Source organism: Heterodontus francisci, chromosome 8, assembly GCF_036365525.1.
Source record: "Heterodontus francisci isolate sHetFra1 chromosome 8, sHetFra1.hap1, whole genome shotgun sequence".
NCBI classification, from domain to species: Eukaryota; Metazoa; Chordata; class Chondrichthyes; order Heterodontiformes; family Heterodontidae; genus Heterodontus; species Heterodontus francisci.
This window is the reverse complement of record NC_090378.1, coordinates 90,643,733-90,661,247: the sequence shown is the minus strand read 5'-3', so window position 1 is coordinate 90,661,247 and position 17,515 is coordinate 90,643,733. Positions and strand designations below refer to the sequence as shown.

The window sequence follows — 17,515 nt, the reverse complement described above, 5'->3', positions numbered from 1 at the left end:
GGTAATAGTCATTTTGGTTCCTAATACTCTTGTTGGTCTCTTCATTCATAGACCTACAAAATATTTTGTTTGGTTTATCGAGCTGATACATAGGGCGGCACAGTGGCGCAGTGGTTAGCACCGCAGCCTCACAGCTCCAGGGACCCGGGTTCGATTCTGGGTACTGCCTGTGTGGAGTTTGCAAGTTCTCCCTGTGTCTGCGTGGGTTTTCTCCGGGTGCTCCGGTTTCCTCCCACAAGCCAAAAGACTTGCAGGTTGATAGGTAAATTGGCCATTATAAATTGTCACTAGTATAGGTAGGTGGTAGGGAAATATAGGGACAGGTGGGGATGTTTGGTAGGAATATGGGATTAGTGTAGGATTAGTATGAATGGGTGGTTGATGTTCGGCACAGACTCGGTGGGCCGAAGGGCCTGTTTCAGTGCTGTATCTCTAATCTAATCTAAATCTAATCTAATCATTTCTATTATAGGTAGTCAATTAAAATTGCATAACAACCTGAAGGTCTGAGTTTTTGAGTTGCGGAAACACAAAGACATTTTCAGAAATCTAATACTCAAGGTCACAAGGTCAGTGACATTCATTCAAAGAAGTCGGGTGAGATTTTAACACACTCACTTACACAGAGTTAAAATCAGACGCGTCATCTCTAAAAATAAAGAAGGATTTTATTTAGCATTCTGTTATTAAATTCCAACCTTCCCAATTTTGGATAACCCTTCCCTATTCCATTATTCAGTTTAGTTACTGATTATGCTACATAGTGATCAATTGTTGCGTTTATTAATGAGCTGTCATCTTATTAAACAAACATGTTGTAAAGTTTTAATAAACAGCAAATCTTTCAACTGCAAAAACCTTCTATTCCATCAAGAATGCAAATATCTTGAAGTCAACTTGTATTTTCTTTAGCATTTTAATATATTCATTCTGTTCTACTCATTAGAACTGCAAGGAATTGTGCTAACTTCATATACACGGAGTAATGCTGTTCATTTTGAAATTTTAACCAGATTTTCCAGGCCAGCTTTCAAACACAAGGCATGTTATTTATTATCTAATTTACTCTTAGCTCTATTACCTAACAAATGTTGTGTGTCCAATCTGATTTTGCAGTCATGCATAATTCAATGTGTAATCGACTTCATAAAATAGGCACAGTACACCTTACACAAATGAGTTCCCACAAACTATGTATTGGAGAATGTGTTTTTGCCCTCACAGTTCATGAGGAAGTGAACATGAAAGGAGAGACTTTGGATTTTTTCAAATTTGTGGAGTCTAATTTTTCACGGTCAATTCCTAACTCTATGGTTAGACCACATCTGGAGTACTGTGTACAGTATTGGTCTCCTTATTTAAGCTAGGATGTAAATGCGTTGGAAGCAGTTCAGAAAAGGTTTACTAGACTAATACCTGGAATGGGCAGGCTATCTTATGAGGAAAGATTGGACAGACTAGGATTGTATCTGCTGGAATTTAGAAGATTAAGAGGTGACTTGATTGAAACGTATACAATCCTGAGGGGTCTTGACAGGGTGGATGTGGAAAGGATGGTTCCCCTTGTGGGAGAATCTAGAACTGGGGGTCACTGTTTAAAAATAAGTGTCGCCCATTTAAGACAGAGATGAGAAGAAATATTTTCTCTCAGAAGATGGTGAGTCTTTGGAACTCTCTTCCTCAAAAGGCATGGAAGCAGAGTCTTTGAATATGTTTAAGGCAGCGGTCAACAGATTCTTGATAAGCAATTGGGTGAAAGGTTATCGGGGCTAAGTAGTAATGTGGAGTAATCAGTTCAGCCATGAACTTATTGAATGGCGGAGCAGGCTCGAGGGGCCGAGTAGCCTACTCCTGCTCCTAATTCGTATGTTCGTACACATGTTATCTTTTAACTCCCTCAGTATATTCTATCAACTTCAGAGATTCTTCATAACAGTGTTGATAAATATGTCATGCTTCATAATAATTGCTGCTCAGTCACTAGGTGTGATTTCCTTCTATTTTGGGACCAGTCGTCTGGCTGTACTGGGGTGGGCATGGCAGAAATGAGATGTAGCCTGGTTATCCAAATCCTCATGAATTTCGATATCTACATTCCAGTTTTCCAGCAGAAGAGATTCAAATATGAGTGGGTGCCTGTAAACAAGGCAACAACGATGATGTGGCATTACATGTCAAATTTTCCATTATTACTTCCTCACTAACACGGAACTTTATTTCTGACTGTTGTTACGAAAGTGCCCTCTGTGTTTAGTTAAATATATGTTTTGAGGATTCATTTTTGAAAGATTGAAGAAATATTAAACTTTGGGGTTTTCAAAGGGGGTCATGTAAAGGCCACTTGACTTTGAAAAACAGTGACTTGAAATGTTTTTTAAAAGGGACACAGAGAGGTCTTTTGAGGAAAACAAGCCTTTCTGGGAAACCATCTGACTTCCAGTTCAATAAACAACAGCGAACTTTGGACACTTGGAGAAGTTGTTTACAAAGAACTGACAGTTCAAGATTGATGGGGGTCAAAAGGTTGACCTCCTGTTGTTGGTTTCACTTTTGAATTGTTTTAAGTTAGGGTTGAACTATATAAAAAGGAGAGAAGAGAATTCCCAAGGAGAGAAGGCCACAACCCAGCTCAGCTTTCCAGCACCTCTCTAAAAGAGCCTGAGAAGTCCACTGTGTCAACTAATCTCGTCTCCTGTCTTTGAAGAAAAGCCTGCTAAACTAATTCTCAACACCACCTGAAAAGAACTGTTTTAAAAGATCCCAGTGACACATTTACATGTACTAGAAAGCCAGCCTGTATGCCAGTTTTGGAATACAACATACCTCATCTGCTATAAAAATAGAAAGTGCTGGAAATACTCAGCAGGTCTGGCAGCATCTGTGGAAACAGAAGCAGAGTTAACATTTCAGGTCTGTGATCTTTTATCAGAACTGCTTCCATATCCCATCTGCTGTTTCTTCAAGAATGAGCAAGTATTCAGCCCAAGTATTTTTTGTCTGTAATAGAGCTCCAAAATTTATACTTTCGTCGCTGTAATTGGCGTTGGACGTAAACAATGGGGGTCCGACGGCGCAGGCCCCACGTCACGGAGCCGTCGCAATATTAAATGAGGCGGCTCAATTAAATAGCCGGGGCAGACTGCCCACCCCGATGATGTGGAGGAGGCCGCTGGTCTGTCCCCAGAAATGGCGTCAGCCGTCTTTGCACAGGTGCTGACGCCATTATTAAAGTGCTCCAAGCCCTACATTTAAATTTAAATATTTAAAGAGTTAGTGATTTTAAAAGATTAAATAAATTGATCCTGACCTTTTCCCACTCCCCTCCCATAACCATAGGATTAATTACCTGTCCTGTCCCCCCAAAACACTTACCTTGTGCACCTGACCATCCCCCCCCACAAACTTTAAACTTTACTTATTCCCACCATCTCCTACACCAATGAAATCACTCTGATGCTGCTCCCGCACAGAAATACTTACCTGTTCTCCCCTCCCACCAGTATTTCGCCTCGGATACCAAATGGGGATCCGAAGGCGCAGGAGTGCCGGCCACCAGCACCAATATTGCTCCAGGACAGATGGTGGAAGCGGGAAGGTATTTTATTCATTCGTTTAAATTATTTTACATATATATATTTGGCTCCCGTCGCCAAGCGGCAGGGGTGACACCATGAGGCCTCACCGCCGACGGCAATATCAGACCAGACCTTTCTGGCGGCAAGGCCCATGGCGGGCCTTTGCCGGCAGCATTTTCTGTTCCCCCTCCCCCACCATGGCCCCTGACGTCAGCGGGGTCTGTAAAATTCAGCCCCTTTATTTTTCCAGTTAACCGGTGTATGTGTGTGTGTGTGAGTGTGAGGGGCTAAGGTAAAACGGGAACTTTAATATTTCAATCTGTGTGTTTATGCCTTACTTCATTACTAGTTAAGACTTGTTTGATAATAAACTGATATTTTTGTTGTTTATTAAAGAAACCTGGTTGGTGAGTTTTATTCTGGGATAAAAATAGAGTCTGTGATTGACTGTATCGGTAAGTGGGAAACATTTAAATATATGTTGTGACCCGTGGATAAGTGGAACTAGAATGAACAGTGCACTCCTCCCACCCCGGCCGTAACACTGTACATACAACAGGGTTCTGGTGTTGCTAGGCAATGTGGAACACACAAAAATGTAAATATATGCACCAACAAGTTGATAGAGAGAGAACAGACTGCTAGTTCCATGTTTTTTTTTACACATTGTTGTTTAATGGGCAGCACAGTGGCGCAGTGGTTAGCACCACAGCCTCACAGCTCCAGTGACCCGGGTTCAATTCTGGGTACTGGCTGTGTGGAATTTGCAAGTTCTCCCTGTGTCTGTGTGGGTTTTCGCCGGGTCCTCCGGATTCCTCCCACAGCCAAAGACTTGCAGGTTGGTAGATAAATTGGCCATTATAAATTGCCCCTAGTATAGATAGGTGGTAGGGGAATATAGGGACAGGTGGGGATGTGGTAGGAATATGGGATTAGTGTAGGATTAGTATAAATGGGTGGTTGATGGTCGGCACAGACCCGGTGAGCCGAAGGGCCTGTTTCAGTGCTGTATCTCTATAAAAAAAAATTGAATCTTCATCAGAGGCAGCAACACTGGTTTCCTCTAAGACTGCTAGGCCTTTAAACTATTGCAGTGTCTGAATCCAGCAACATCCATTTCCAGCCCTAAATTCCCTATGAGCAAACTCCCAAGATAACAAAACTATTTAAACTCAGATGACTCAGAAAAATTCACTAAGGTGAGTCAGACTACTTCCAGTGGACAGAAGGCCCAAGCCACCATAATTATATCATGGATCTAGAGAGGGAGGACATCTCCAGCTATGTACCGAAAGAAAGACAATATAGTCTACTGTTATGCAAAGATGAACCTGACTGATATTTGGATTTTTTTTTAAGTCTGCATGGGCTGAAATCTGTGATCCTAAGGCAATAAAAGCTAAAGGGTCCTTTATTACAGCAAAGGATAAATGTTTTGAAAAAGGTGAAATAAACCTTTGTTTCACAAAAGAAAAACATAGGAATGAGATCCCTTCCCTAAATTGTGATAAATGTGCACCCAACCAGCTCGTAAAAAATTATGCCTACATCAGGAGCTCCACATAATCTTGATTTAAAGAACCTAATTTGCACACCTTTGTATCATATCTTTTTTAATTATTCATTCAATAATTCAATTTGAATGAAAACAACTGACAACATTTAGCACAAAGATCTTTTGCATAGAAAGGATTACATTTTTAAATTATGCTATTATTTCTGGATGAAATTTGGCAGTGGGCTGACTTTATTTAGTATGCTGAGTGCTTCAACTGGATAATTGAGGAAAGATTGTATGCTTGGCTCAGGATATTTTATTTAAATACTTTGCTTGAACCAAGAAGTCTGTGTAATTGGAATACATGGAGAATAATTCAATGCATTGAAACCAATGCTCTCTGTAACTTCAGTTGGCTGTGCACAGCTGGCTTGTTGCACTGCACGGTCCCTTTAAGATCGACGCTTTGTCAAACATGCACACATCTTAAAGGGAACGTTGCTTGTGCTCAGCCTGTTTGTTGCCTGCGTGGTACATTCCCGCACACACATCCACACAGCTTACAGGGATCATTGATTGAAACTTAAAGTATGTAATTATTTGGGGAAACCATTATATTGCTTCTAGTAAACCTAAATAGAATTTATTTAGTAAACATTGCAGCCTAGAAGTTCTGGTAAAGGAATGGAAGACCATGTTATAAAAGGTGACATGCTATGAGCCCAAAATGGCAGCTATGCCACAGGTTAATGTCAGTACTATTTTGTTTCGAAAACCCACACTTCATACCACATCACAGACTCATTTTCAGTGTTACTGCAAAAATATAAATAAAAACATGCATTTGTAGTAGTGCTAGTCAATGCATGAAAATAACAAGTGTAGTGCATCCTGTTGCCTGAAGGACTGTAATCTCATTTAGTCCTGAAGCTTGTTTCTTGTGAATTCAGCTTTGTGGCATTTTCTCCATTTTTGTACACAATTATGAACAAATATTGTACATCCCACAGCAGTATTACACAACTATTTATCAGCTGTACCTGCTAAGTGGCTACTGGTGAACTGTTTTTTCCTGTTCATTTACCATGAAATCTAAGTTTCACAAAGTCATTTACTAGAAAAATTCGGCTTTGCTGCCATTTTAATTGACAGTTGTTAAATTCACATAATAAAGAGCATTTAACCTATTTTCAGAAAAAGAAGACAATACAGTGATTAATTAATTGTTTTTATATGTGCTATACTTTCTCACTTCTGGGACCCAAATTGAATCCAGCTTAAAAAGATGAGATTAAACTCTCTTCTCTCTGATAGCTGTACAGTACCATATTGAAATGTGGGCAGCCTCACACTGGGGCCATTGTAACCCTAAAAAATGAAGGGGTTTGAGAAGTGTTGGAGGTTAAAGTATTAAACATCTCAATCCCAACTGCAATCCCCCTCTAACCCCCATACTTTTGGTTTTAACAGAGGCAGGATGGGTGTGGGGAGGGGTCGGGCGAGCAATCTCCTCCCACAAGGTGGGTGGTCTGGCAACCTCACATTTAACCACCACTTCAAATTTAACTCTGGCCAGCCAGGTTTCCCAGGCCTTGAGAAACCCTATAGCTAAAGGAAGGTGAGCATCGTTAGATTCAGGAGATAAATGCCTTTCCACTTAACTGCTGGATTCAGCATACCTGCCTCAACAACGCAGCCGCCAGCGAATGGATACCCCTCTCCAACCTTGTCTATCTTCCCCCGAGGCTTTGATCTCACATCCAGGGCCTCCAGCCCCTCCCCCAATCTCTGATCCTTCAGGCCTCTGATCTCTGATGCCACCCCACCCTCCCACTCCCACTCCCAGCCTCTTATCCCTCAGGCTTCCGATCTCTGACACACTCTCCTCCCTGGGATCGGATTCCCCCCACTGACCTCCGGGTTTCCCTCGTGCTACTGGGACCCAACTACCCCGCAGGTCAAAACGTTAAAACTCCCTTCTCTGTCTCTGGGTGGACACAAATGCACAAAACTGCAAGTACTAAGTGGCAACCTCACTGACAGCAGCCAGTTATTATGAAAAAGGTCACACTGGTGCAGTTGTAGATGATATTCTGGAGCTTATTGGTGGGATAAAGGAAGAAGCTTTACCTTGCATCTGTATTATGTTGTATCAAACTTGGAAGCACTTGATCATAGCACTAGGAGCCAAAAATAGAGAATTGCTCCAATTCCAGGCACTAAAGTTTCTCACCACAACAATTGATCAAAAAATGAAATGTTAAAATTGTTGTGTTAAGCGTCCAGCAATTATTTATCTCAACTAAATGGTATGACTAGATTTCCAGATTATATGAGTAGGCTCTTCAAATGTCCTCAAAGTAATAATCTAATGAACATCTTTTTATGCAACAATGTATTACCTACTTTCTTTAGCTATCTTGGTTCTCAACTTGAAAATCCACAAGTAAAAACTTAGCATAATCAAAACATCTAACGCAGATTTTCAATCATCAAGACAATGAAGGTCTTCAATCCCACTCTGTCCTGAGGTAGTCTCTCTCAGTCCTGGTGGTACAGTGGCATCATTTGTTTGATTCATTCATGGGATGTCAGTGTCACTGCCAAGGCCAGCATTTATTACCCATCCATAATTGCCCTTGAGAAGGTGGTGGTGAGCCGCATTCTGAAACCACTGCAGTCCATTTGGTGTAGGTACACAATGAAGGTAACACAGTGCTGTTAGGAAGGGAGTTCCAGGTTTTTGTTCTAGCAATGGTGAAGGAAGAGTGATATATTTCCAAGTCAGGATGCTGTGTGACTTGGAGGGGAACTTGCAGGTGGTGGTGTTCCCATCCATCTGCTGCCCTTGTCTTCCTTGGTGATAGAGGTTGTGGGTTTGAAAGGTGCTGTCGAAGGAGGCTTGGCGAGTTGCTGCAGTGCATCTTGTAGATTTGATTTTGACTTAGATTTGATTTAGAGATACAGCACTGAAACAGGCCCTTCGGCCCACCGAGTCTGTGCCGACCATTAACCACCCATTTATACTAATCCTACACTAATCCCATATTCCTACCACACCCTCACCTGTCCCTATATTCCCCTACCACCTACCTATACTAGGGGCAATTTATAATGGCCAATTTACCTATCAACCTGCAAGTCTTTTGGCTGTGGGAGGAAACCGGAGCACCCGGAGGAAACCCACGCAGACACAGGGAGAACTTGCAAACTCCACACAGGCAGTACCCAGAATTGAACCCGGGTCGCTGGAGCTGTGAGGCTGCGGTACTAACCACTGCGCCACTGTGTCGTGGTACACACTGCTGCCACAGGTGCTGGAGGGAGTGAATGTTTAAGTTGGTGGATGGGGTGCCGATCAAGCGGGCTGCTTTGTCTTGGATGGTGTCGAGCTTCTTGAGTGTTGTTGGAGCTGCACCCATCCAGGCAAGTGGAGAGCATTCCATCACACTCTTGACTTGTGCCTTATGTTGTGTTTTCTTAACCTCTGTGTTAGTGACTACTATGCACAAGACCCTGACCACTCCAAATGAGATCAGTAACACAATAAGGCCAGTTCTTTATTTAAGGATGGTTCTGCGTGTACACGCAGGTCTTCACTGTCTTCAGACTTGCCCCTCACCAGAAGTCACATGGTGTGTTGGATAACAGCTCTTACACTGCTGTACATTGTAACATGACCATGCCTCTTAAAGGTGAACCACAACATCCCGTTTTCTAAATAAAAACATTTCCCCCTCAAATAGGTAAAAGTTAACAGTATACAATTCAACAGCAGTAATATGAGATCAACATAAATGCTACACAACAGTAACAGAAATGTGCAGATTTATCAGTCACAATAACATAAAGATGGTTTTATCAAACATCCTGATCTAGAAACAGGATAACAGTTCTTGGAATCAGGAACAGATTTGTATGGACTCTTCTCTATGAAAGGAGAATGTGTAGACTCTGCCTGAGACTTCATCTTCAATCTCATCCGGTTTGCGACAGTTTTCCATCAATCTGGGATCATGGACTGTTCTGATCTGACCTCTATTCCTACACAATGCAGCACCAGTAGAAGTAGTAACCTCATACGAATGTGGCTAGTCAAACCCTGCAGACTTGTGCAGTATTCCATGTACCAGTTACAGGATTCTGTACTGTGACCTATTGTCCTACCGTTAATTTGGAAAGCTCACTTCAGCATGACTATCATGTACCTCTTTCATCTTCCCCCGTTGCTCCAAAAGAGCATCACTAACTTCAGGGTGAATGGAACGATGGAAACTAAGAAAATCACAGAATCACAGAATTGTTCAGCGCAGAAGGCTATTCAGCCCATTCTGTATGCACTGGCTCTCCGAATTAGCAATTCACCTAATGCCACTCCCCCACCTTCTCCTCGCAACCCTGCACATTCTTCCTTTTCAAATAACAGTCTAATTCCTTTTCGAATGCCTCAAATGAACCTGCCTCCAGCACACTCACAGGCAGTGCATTCCAGATCCTTAACACCCTTGTGTGAAGGTTTGTTCTCATGTTGCTTTTGCTTCTTTTGCCAATCACTTTAAATCTGTGCCCTTTCATTCTTGATCTTTTCACGAGTGGGAACAGTTTCTCTCTATCTACTCTGTCCAGACCCCTCATGATTTTGAATACCTCTATCAAATCACCTTTCAGCCTTCTCTTCTCCAAAGAAAACAGTCCTAATCTCTCCAATCTGTCTTCATAACTGAAGTTCCTCATCCCTCGAACCTTTCTCATGAATCTTTTCTGCAATCTCTCCAAAGCCTTCATATCTTTCCTAAAGTGCGGCGCGCAGAACTGAACACTATACTCCAGCTGAGGCTGAACTAGTGTCTTATACAAGTTTAACATAACCTCCTTGCTTTTGTACTCTATGTCCCTATTAATAAAGTCCAGGATACTGTATGTTTTATTAACCGCTCTCTCAACTTGTCCTGCCACCTTCAATGACTTATGCACATATACCCCCAGGTCCCACTGCTCTTGCACCCCCTTTATTTTGTACCCTTTATTTATTTATTCATTCATGGGATATGAGCGTCGCTGGCTAAGCCAGCATTTATTGCCCATCCCTAATTGCCGTTGAGAAGGTGATGGTGAGCCACCTTCTTGAACCGCTGCAGTCCTTGGGGTATAGGTACACCAACAGTGCTGTTAGGAAGGGAGTTCCAGGATTTTGACCCAGGAACAGTGCAGGAACGGCGATATAGTTCCAAGTCAGAATGGTGTGTGGCTTGGAGGGGAACTTGCAGGTGGTTATATTGTCTCTCCATGTTCTTCCTATCAAAATGAATGACTTCACACTTCTCATCATTGAACTTCATCTGCCATTTGTCTACCCATTCCACCAACTTGTCTATGTCCTTTTGAAGTTCTACACTATCCTCCTCTCAGGTCACAATCAGTATGGATCTGGTGCCTGAACATAAGCTCGGCTGGGGATGGAATCGTAGAACTCAACGGAGCTGCATGCAGGCGGAGCATGGCAATATGCAAGTCTTGACCCGTGTGCAGCCATTAAGTAGTTAGTGATTTGACTGTGCAAATCATACTTTCTGCAAGACCATTGGAACGTAGATAATGGTGCGATGATGTGGTATACATAACACCGCATTTCTGGAAAATGTCACAAAATTATTTCCCAGTGTACTGAGGCCAATTATCAGAAATCATCTCCTCAGGTGCTCTGAATAAACTGAAAACTGCACTAGAGTGCTTGCTACTGTAGAACTTGATGTGTCATGTAGTCGTCGGATAATCAGCTACTTTGAAAAATAATCTGTGACAATGAGGTAATCTGACTTATTAATATGGAATAGATCAGTGACAATTTTCGGCCTGACGTTGACTCAGTTGGTGAGCCTGACATGTCTGAACAATGGATGCAATATCGTCATTGATACTCGGCCAATGTACCGTCTCCCTGGCCAACCACCTGGAATAGTCAATACCCATATGCAATTGATGAAGCTGTTGGAGTATGTCAGCCCATAATGACGCAGGGATTAGGACTTGCCTGCCCTTAAAAGTGACATAGTGCGTGATTCTAAGCTCATCTCTGAAGTTCCAGAATGACTTGATGAATTCTGCCATGCAGTCCAGCCAACCTTCCACTATAGTTTTTCATAGCTCCTGGAATGTGGGATCTGCTTCTGTCTCTGCTTGTAGTTGGTCACCTTTTCGCTGCCCGAAGTGGACCAAGTCAACATGCCATACATCCTCAAGCTCCACGCGATGAGGCCAACCTGCCAGTCGACTGAAACATCTTCGGCCTTCGCCAGGTTAGGTAACTTGCTCATCGTGTCTGAGGTGATCATCGTCTTGAATGGTTTATTCTTCACGTTGCAGTAATACCCTTGTATCTTCACCAGCAAGTGCTGAACGCACGATGCTGCGCTAGCCAAAGGCTTCCTCCAGATCATTTCCAGAGGCTTGTGGTCGGTTTTCACCACGAATCACTTACTGAAGAGGTATGTGTGAAAATGTGTAATACCGAGAACAAGAGCCAAGGTTTCTCTTTCAATATTTCACTAATAAGCTTGGGCTGGCGAAAAAGCTTTCGATGCAAAAGCAATTGGCCGCCCCTTTTGTAACAAACAGGCACCATGTATTGCTGAAACATAGTTTGGCTGATTGACAAGCTGAAAGGGAGCTGCTGGAAGCAGTACCTACCTAAAGGCGTGTGGAAGGTGGTGAGCTCTTAGGATTGTTTAGCTAAGTGAACTGACCAATAACCATTCTTGGCCTCCAGCTTTGAAAAGAATTGTGCACCGCAAACTTGGGGTTCAACTTTTCAAGGGTAGGAATCTTATGCTGACATCTTTTGAGAGTTCAGCCTGTGGGGGTCCAAGCGTACCCACAAGGTACTGCAGCTTTTTACCACGCAGGTGATGGAGTCACACCAGTCGATGTGGTCCTGGGCACACCGTATGATACCACCAACCTCCATCTTATCAAGCTCGGTCTTGAGTTTGGCTTTGGATATGGGCACTACATTTTCGGGGATGGTGGGTGTGGCATCTCAAAAGTATAATGTAGTGTCACCCTAAAAGCTACTAATTCTATCAAAACAGTCAGGGTAAATCGATGTGAGATCCTCAACAGAGCAAACTGGTTTGTCCTCTATGCTTGGTTTGCTCCCATGGCGATGTCCAATGCCACGTATTGTTACCAGGCTCAAATCACTTCATGCCTGTAGTCCTGCGATAGCAGGTCCATTCATTTGGATGATGTAGAAAAGTTGGGATTTCCATTCTGATTGGTTGTATTTGCAATTAATCTTAATGGACCGTAAACACTGAATTGATGAGCCATTGTGTGTGGTCAGTTGAGTATTTGCTGGCGCATCATGGCTCATTTACTCAGATACATGTTCTTTAGCATACATAGAGGTAAAATATTTGCACTGGCACTTGTGTCCACCTTTGCCCAAAGCACATGCGGCCCTCCTTTTTCAGACATGGAACACGAATAGATGTAAATGCCTCCAGTGGTGTAATCCAATCAGTGCGTTCAGTGACATTGACATTGTGAAATGACTGTTCCTCTCACCTACTTGGGCTTGGACTCTCACCACCGTCATCTGCAACCACGTGGATGTATTGGTTACGATGTGGAGTACGACTGCTAAACTTGCCAGGGCATGAAGGCTTCTTTCGGCCTGTCCGACTGTGGTCAGAACTCTTACCAGCAACATCTGTCTTGGCTTTCCAACGGTGGCATTTCCAGTGACCCCTGACGCCGCATGCTTTGCAGATGTCTTTAAATGCTAGGCAACCCTTAGGTGTATGTAAGAGCCCACACCTTTAACACAGTTTCCTGGACCTGGAATACTTACTCAATGCATCAATGGTATTGGCAGCACATAGAGATTATAAACTCTGTTGGCCCACAATGATAGACTCAGATTTTCGACCATCTCTGAGCAAGGTGTCCATGATACTTCCCTTGGGCTTCTCTAAAAGATCTCTCTGGTATGCTTCCACTGTACTGGATGCAATCACATTAGTGGAGAAGTCAATTACCAGGGGGCACAGATCTAAGGTGATTGGTAGAAGGATTAGAGGAGCCATGAGGAAAAATGTTTTCACCCAGAGGGTGGTGGGTGTCTGGAATTCACTGCCAGGAATGGTGGTGGAGGCAGAAACCCTCAAGTCATTTAAAAGGTACCTGGACATGCACCTGAAGTGCTGTAACCTGCAAGGCTATGGACCAGGTGCAGGAAGGTGGGATTAGATTGGGAGGCTAGATTTTTCGGATGGCGCAGACACAATAGGCTGAATGGCCTCCTTCTGTGCTGTAATTTCTCTATGACTCTATGGTTCTAATCACTAGCTCAGTGATACGGTCTGCCAGTCTATGAAGTCACGCTCGCGAACATTAGCTCAACACCAACTGACAAAGTAGTCGATAGACTCAAATGGCAGCTGTCGAAAAGACATGAATTCGAGCCGATGAACCCGAAAATTGAGCTTGACACAAAGTGTGGAGCAGATTTTCGCGGGATCTTTCTGCTCTTCTTCAGTAAGACCAGAAGTGTTCAGGCGATGTAAGCATTCATTGTCAATGGCAATGCATATTTTCACTGCCTGCTTCTGTGGTTCCGCGACTGCTAAGTCAACAGAACACAGCTCGACCTTTTGCCTGAAGTGCTAAAGTTCTGACAGCAGGTCAGCTGCTTTCCAGTTGATGGTAGGGAACTTTGTTGTCATTTTTGTAATGACTTACTGCCATTGCTCTGTGTGAGGTTAAAAGAAATCTCCTACTTTACGAGCAGACAGAAATAGTGCAGCAGTAACTGGCTGCAGTTCCACTTGGAGGGTGTAGTTCTGTCAGCCGATTCGCGAGCTTTTGATTTGCCCCCAACAACAAACGGTAGTTTTGGTGTTAAAAATGCCGAAGACCCAAAATAGCAAAGGTGATTTTTCCTCCGTTCCGGGCCTTAGATTTCGCCCTTTCCTCAGTTCACCGTCGGATTGCGCTATTAATATTAAAGCTCGCCCATTTTCATGCTTGACTCGGTGGCCCACTATTGCTATGGCACTAATCTGTTTGCTGCATCTCTCCATTGGGGGTCTATTTACTCTGTCCCGTGTTCAGCATGCTTAGATCTCCCCTAGTTGCTCCTGAAGTGAGAAATCTGACCCTCAGAATCTCTGTGGATATTGTGTCGACTGGAGTTGGTAACAGCCCCACCTCGCAACCCCAAGTGCACACAAGCTTACCCAGTTGCCTACACTGCTGCTGTGTGTGAAACAATGAAACCAATATTCAAGCCTTTGAAGTTCCCGTAGAGTTGGCAATGGCTGTGGCTGACAGTCCCTCGAAGGTGTGTAAAGTACTCAAAAAGTTGAGACATTGAAAATCCTACAAGCTGCTGCCATACTGTGTTTTCGTAACCTACTGCATACATGACACTGACCACTAAAGACGGGATCAACAGCACAATAACGTGGGTTCTTTATTTAGGATGATTCTGCACATACACTCAGGTCTTCACTATACAGATACTTTCTTCAGACTGACCTCACACCAGAAGTCACAATATGGTGCGTTACATCACAGCTCTTCCACTGCCGTACATTGTAGCATGACCTTGCCTCTTAAAGGTGTATCACAACACCCTGCAGATGGTGGACAGGCTTTAGGTAGTCAGGAGGTGAGTTACTGCAGAATTCCCAGCCTCTGACCTGCTTTTGTAACCACAGTATTTATATGGCTGGTCCAGTTAAATTTCTGGTCAATGGTAACCCCCAGCAGGTTAATGATAGGGGATTCAGCAAAGGTAATGCCATAACATCAAGGGCTGATGGTTAGATTCTCTCCTGTTAGAGATGGTCATTGCCTGGCACTCGTGTGACGTGAATGTTACCTGCCACTATCAGTCCAAGCCTGAATGATGTCCACATCTTGCCATATGCGGGCATGGACTGCTTCAGTATTTGAGGAATCGCGAATGGTACTGAACACTGACCATTGACCTCTGTACCCATGTTCAGGAAAAGAATAAAATCTGCCAAGACTCCTGTTCCCTATCGATTGAACTTTGGAGGTGTGCATGTGCTGACATCAGATGAGGAAAGAATCGGACTCAGTGTGCCGGCTCACACACAAACAAAAGCCACTTGTGTAAATTACTGAACAGCATTCATCACCACTGGAAGAGTAACCCAGCAAGAAGTCAACACTGTGATAAATAAATACAACAGAGATATTTCTCCAATTTGGATAACTTTTGCCAGTGATTTTTGGAGACATTATTTTCTTAAGCTTTTGTATTAAAATATATTAGAATTAGGTTTTTTTTCTTCTACCAATCTGAACTTTGTACAAAGACTGCAGTTTGGGAACAACACATGAAGCAGTTTTCCATTAATCTTCATTTTCCACATTCATAAACCTATTTTTTAATTTAAACATTACTTGAGATTTTTGGCATAAGTTACAACAATGAATAAATTGTTTAAATGCTAAAAATATGAATTGTTTGAATTCCTTAAGCATTGCAGACTACTTCCTTTGAGATTTCTGTTTAATTTCCATTAAAGCTGTTGCTATTACCTATCCTGGTTTTAAAAAGAAACAAATGTAAGTTGTGTTGACATTCCTACACAAAGCACAGGATCTCTTGTGTTTTGTTGGAGCAGATTTTGGATAAAAAATGTTCAAAACAATATTTAGAGTGCAATTTACAGTGATATATCTGATATTGATTGATCGGATTCTGTAATTCCATTTTTATACTACTGATGCAATATTTAATTGGAGCTGCTGGCTGTGGTGTTAATCAAGATTATTAGTAAGCAAACTTAATGGTTATTCTCAATTGAACATTGCCCATAAACTGGATTATAGGAACATTAATAATGGAAGCTTTGCAGCCAGATATCCATCAGAAACTCTCTCAGTGATGTTTATGGCTTTACAATATACTTCTGAATAATGATTCTTCACATTTTATGCATATTCTATTCACCAACAAATAGTGAATCATGTATGAAAAGTATTGGAAAAGTTAAGTTGAAGAATTTTAGATTACAGTTTATTGAACAAGAATGGGAAGTTTAGAATTATAGATACTGATGCTAACTGCGCTGAAACATCAGTCTGCCTTTCCTTCTGCAATATAATTATCAGAATATTGAATTCAATGTAACATACATTTCTATTGCACTTCTCATGAAACGAAATACACCTCAAAGCATTTTACAGAAAGAACAGCAGAGAACAGATGGAAATAAAGAAGAAATTATTTGGTGTAGCCAAAGGCTCAATAAAAGAGACGGGTGCTTAGGTGGTTTAATATCAGAAAGGGAGGAGGCAAGCAAAGAGATTAGGCTGAGGATTCCAGAGGGTAGGGATGTAATGGTTGAAAGAAAGGTCACTGAGCGTGGAACAGGAAAGGTGAGGAACCACGGAGCTGAATTTTCACGTTGAGGCAGGAAACGCAAGTCGGGACGGTTTCTGGTCGTGAATCTGCCACCAGTGGGAAACTGAAGTGCTGCACAGTATTCACAGGTGGGGCGGGGGAATCCCGTAATAAATATGGAGACAGATTCGCCATCCAATTAGAGGCCACAGGGGCGGGAACGGAAGAGGAACTGTTCAAGTGCAGGTCCAATTTAAACAGACCACGACAGCCATTACTTTGGCTACTGTTTAATTGAATCTGCTGCTGTCTTTACGATGTCCCAGGAGAGCCGAAGGCCTGGAACCCCGGGGCAGGGCTGGCCCTCGTTTCTCCGATGCAGACCTAGAGGCTATGTTGGAGGCCATAAGGGAGAGGAGGCAGTTCCTCATCCCAGAGGGTAGCAGGAGGAGGCCACCCACACAGATGATACAGGACATCGCAGTCATTGTGAGCAGCAAAGTATCATCCGGAGATCCTGGATTCATTGCTGAAAACGGTTTAATGTCCTCATAAACTCTGGCAAGGTGAGTGCCAACCCCAACCCTTAGGACAGGTGCCTGGGTATTCACCCTCCAGCATATGCACCTGCTGACGAGTGCCAAGACGTATACTGCTTTGGAACATGGGAGGAGTTCATGCCCAGGGCACTTAATGACCCTCTGAGACATGCATCTGCTAACGAATAGGAGTAGATGACATTGGCGATACAGGACAGCAGTGCCTTATCTTGCTTTCTTTTGTCCGTGCAGGAGAAATGGGCACATAATGCTCAGGAGAGGCCCCAGATGGGAGGAGGTGTGGCCTACATTCAGTTGATAACACCCATGGAGGAAGCAGCAATGGAAATAGTCAGAGTTGTGGACCAGGACGAAGCTGGCCCTGGTAAAATGGTAGAGAATACAGAGGACAATGCGCTCATTAAGGGACTATATTCCACTGCACCACATCCGACAACATGATGAATACTAATTTCCATTGGGAAGCCGCAGTAATGCATCTTGTGAACGTCAGTGCTCA

General features: G+C 43.0%; 1 protein-coding gene across 4 annotated transcripts in view; it reads right to left on the bottom strand.

Moving 5' to 3' along the window:
• LOC137372567 (potassium channel subfamily T member 2) overlaps positions 1-17,515 on the bottom strand; it is a 921,357-nt gene that overhangs the window by 188,736 nt on the left and 715,106 nt on the right. The window contains exon 24 of one of the 4 annotated variants that reach the window (XM_068036498.1): positions 10,018-10,038. The exons of the other annotated variants lie outside the window; for them this stretch is intronic. Coding sequence (XP_067892599.1) covers positions 10,018-10,038 — 21 coding nt within the window. The remainder of the gene's footprint in view (positions 1-10,017; positions 10,039-17,515) is intronic. 4 annotated transcript variants of the gene reach the window in all.